The 3,471-nt window shown below is 45.0% G+C and overlaps 1 protein-coding gene across 1 annotated transcript in view; it reads left to right on the forward strand.

The window, feature by feature from the left end:
• The window catches only part of TPRG1L (tumor protein p63 regulated 1-like), a gene marked incomplete at its 5' end in the record, with an annotated part of 3,080 nt that extends 970 nt beyond the window's left edge, over positions 1–2,110 (forward strand). The window contains 3 exons of the mRNA XM_010005287.1: positions 276–452; positions 1,022–1,175; positions 1,916–2,110. Of these exons, the coding sequence (XP_010003589.1) occupies positions 276–452; positions 1,022–1,175; positions 1,916–2,110 (526 nt within the window). The remainder of the gene's footprint in view (positions 1–275; positions 453–1,021; positions 1,176–1,915) is intronic.
• Positions 2,111–3,471: the final 1,361 nt, after the last annotated feature.

Here is a 3,471-nt window from a genome sequence, read left to right on the forward strand (position 1 = left end):
GGGAAAGACAAACCAGAAACATTAAAAAAAGCTGTAGCAGATTTCAAAGGTGCTGGTTTAAAAGCTGATTTTCTTCATATTTTCCTGTTATAGCATGACTGTGTTGTGAAAATCAACCTCTCCTCAGACTTGCTGATTCAAAGCAAAGGCCATAATGGGAAACACAGCATTGCTAAGACTTGAGCTGCTCTCCTTAGGGACTCTATCTGCCAAGCTGTGCAGGGTTCCCAGTCAGGGCTCAGAGCTGCCAAAGCTCAGGGGTGTTACCTTTCCAGGATTGACCACTGGAACAACGAGAAGGAGCGTCTTGTTCTGATCACAGATTGGTCCCTCCTGATCTGCAAATACAACTTCATCAGCCTGCAGTGCCAGCATGTGACCAGGATTTCCCTCAGTGCAGTTGATACCATCTCTGTAGGAGAGTTTCAGTTCCCACCTAAGTCTCTGAACAGGTAAGTTGATGTGGCAGTGCTGTAATGCTGCTGTAATTCTTTTGTTCTTCTAAGTAGTTTGAGCTGTCAAGCTTTGTCACTGACCCTTGGACAAGCCTGAGAATTCTTCCTTTTGCTCCTGTGACTTTGTAAACCATTACTGAAGCTCCATTAGAGCAGCTCAGAGCAGCTGCTGCTTTGCTGGGACAGTTCGCTACAGCAGCAGCGAGTTGCTCAAGGACTTCTAGGGTAAGATGGAGTAGATTTGGGAGCAGAAGTTTGGCACCATTGTGTAGTACAGTAGCAGCACCTTAGCACCACTGGGAAGCCCTGAGCCCTGGCTGCTGCAGTTCCTCCTGTGTTTCCTAGGTGTCCAACAAGCTTCACCTTCCTGCACTCAGCTTTCAGAAGATACCTGTGTGTATTTCAGGGGCTAAATTCCTCTATTACTGCTCTAGAGGAAAAACTTACCATCAAACTTCTATTTCAGCTTCCAGTTTTAAGCAGGCCTTCTTCAGACAGCACATTTCTAATTCAGCTTGCCTCCAAGAGGCAAAACTCTCACCATGTCCTGCTCTCTCCAACATCAGGCGCGAGGGCTCTGGGATCCGAATCCAGTGGGACAAGCAGAGCAGGGCCTCCTTCCTCAACAGGTGGAACCCCTGGTCCTCCAACATCCCCTACGTCACCTTCACCCAGCACCCCATGGCAGATGCTGATGAGAAGATTGCCTCCCTCTGCCTGGTAAGGGTGTCACCTCTCCTAGATGGCTTGTCTCATAGGCTGGCTGTGACTTGGATTATTTTGAAAAGATACAGCAGTTACATCAACCAGGAGCAGTTACTCAGAGCCAGAACTTAGAGCTCTAAGCTACATTCCCCCACTCTCCATATTTTGACTGTCAGGTTTTGCCAGCAACCCATAAAGGGCTTGTACAAGAAGGAAGCTGAAGCTTTCAAAGGTGCAAAGTCCTGTCACACCTAAAAGGAAATGGATCTTGGTGCTGTTCCTGCTCTTGCTTACCTGACAGGCTGACACCTGACTTTGCATCTAGGACTGCCAGGTCATTAAGCAAATAGTTCAACTGTAAAGCTTCACTGAAGTGGCTGTCAGTGTCTCTTGCAACAGTTGCTTTCCCCTGGAGGTTTCCTTGAAGCTGGTCATTTAAGTTCAACACATCAGTGGTAAGGGCAGGAGGGACAGAGTCAGAAATAAACAGCATCAGTCAGTGATAAATCTTTACTCACCCAGCCCCTGTGTTTAAGTTTGTGTAAAGAGTGTCCTGGTATGAAGTTCACTGTGTTGCTGAAGTTCCATGTTCAGAATGTAAAGCTTATCAGGCTGGGAGCCACAACCACCCCAGCCTCAGTGTTAATCCCTCACCATTCACATCAGCAGCTGTTTGCCCGTTTTTAAAACAATGGGAAAACATCAAGGTGTTTTGTTTTGGGTTTGTTTTGTGTTGTTTTTTTTTTTCCTTTCAGCTGGAGAACTTTAAAACCCAGCTAATTCAAGCTGTGAAGAAGGCCCACAAGGAGTGTCCCCTGCCGGGAAGGGCGGGTGGTGTTCTGGTGCTGGAGCGGCCCCTGCTGATCGAGACCTACCTGGGACTCATGTCCTTCATCAACAACGAGGCCAAGCTCGGCTACTCCATGACCAGAGGCAAAATTGGATTTTAAAATTCATTGCCTTTAACCTTTTCAAGGGAAAGTGATTTGATATTGGTCTCCTGGGGAGAGCACAGGCTGTGGCAGGATTACTTGATAATCAAAGTGAAGAAGTTGGGGGAGCAGCAGGTGGGTGTAGAGCTCATGGGAAGCCCTGGTTCCTCTGGCCAGGTCAGATTAACCTGAAGCAGACACAGGCTGGTGTCTCTCCTGCATTTTGTATCTTATTTACAGTTCTTAACTGCTTCTTATACAGGGCTAGTGAGCAGCAGTATTTTCCATGTCTAACTACATGTTCATTAAGTGCCATTGGTATCTGCTAAGCACACAAATACCCCAGGTCCAGCAGAAGGATTGGGCTGTAGAGATGTCCCTGCACATGGTGCCAGATCATGCAGTGTGCTTGGGACTGGTGGGTGCTGTTTAAAGAGACATTTCAGCTACAGTAATCTTTGCATTTTGATTAATGCCTGTTAAGTTTTGAAAGCTGTGTCAGTTCTGTGGCAGAACAGTCAGCACGTGTTGCTCCAGCTGCACCCTTGCCCTGCTCAGTCTGTGTGAACTGACACTTTGTAAGCTGAAGTTTATGAAGTTTATAAATTTACATTTATTAGCTTGCTGTAAAAATACCTCCCTCCAAGAACTAACTTCCTAGTTCCTTATGTCTGTTTTCTTGCTGCAGCCATAAAGACTTTTAAGAGAATATTGCCAGAAGCCTCACAAACATGTTGGCCTTCAAAGCCATTATTTCTAAAACTGAATTCTATTTTGATTAGATTTATATTCTTAACAATTTTTCTTTAGTTTGGGACAGCAGCAGTGCAGGACTTTTTAATGGAGACAGACAAAATTTTAAGCACTATATGTCAACCTTGATTTCTACATTCTTCCATTTAAACATCCAGAATGAAATTCAGAAGCAGCATAAGAGACACAGACTGAAACTGCTCGTGGGGTTACTGTAACAAGCTTTTTCATGGTGTGTGACCTGCTATACCTGCCATTTTACCAGAGCATTTATCTGTGCAACCTCAATGCTGAACAAGTGCTGTGCTGCAGTGTTTTGTTTTTTAACTTTCAGTGTTTTTGAAGCTTACCTAAAGCTGACCTCATGACAATGCAACAAGTTGCATGCCCCTCCCTGTGCATTTTCTAAGATACCTATTTAATTTTCATTAATCTTGCAGTAAAGTTAAACCTCAACTCAATTTGTTCTTTGTTCTTCATTTTGAGGCTGTGAAATTAAGTAGCAAATGAAAAAATGTCCAATCAATTCCTACACAATGGGCCGTGTCCCTCTAAAGAACAGTGACTGGCTACTGGGTTAAAGACACAGGGTGACCCAGCTGTTCTGTCCCTGCTGACCCATCCAC

The sequence above is a fragment of the Chaetura pelagica genome, unplaced genomic scaffold, assembly GCF_000747805.2.
Source record: "Chaetura pelagica isolate M959 unplaced genomic scaffold, ChaPel_1.0 scaffold159, whole genome shotgun sequence".
Taxonomy (NCBI): Eukaryota; Metazoa; Chordata; class Aves; order Apodiformes; family Apodidae; genus Chaetura; species Chaetura pelagica.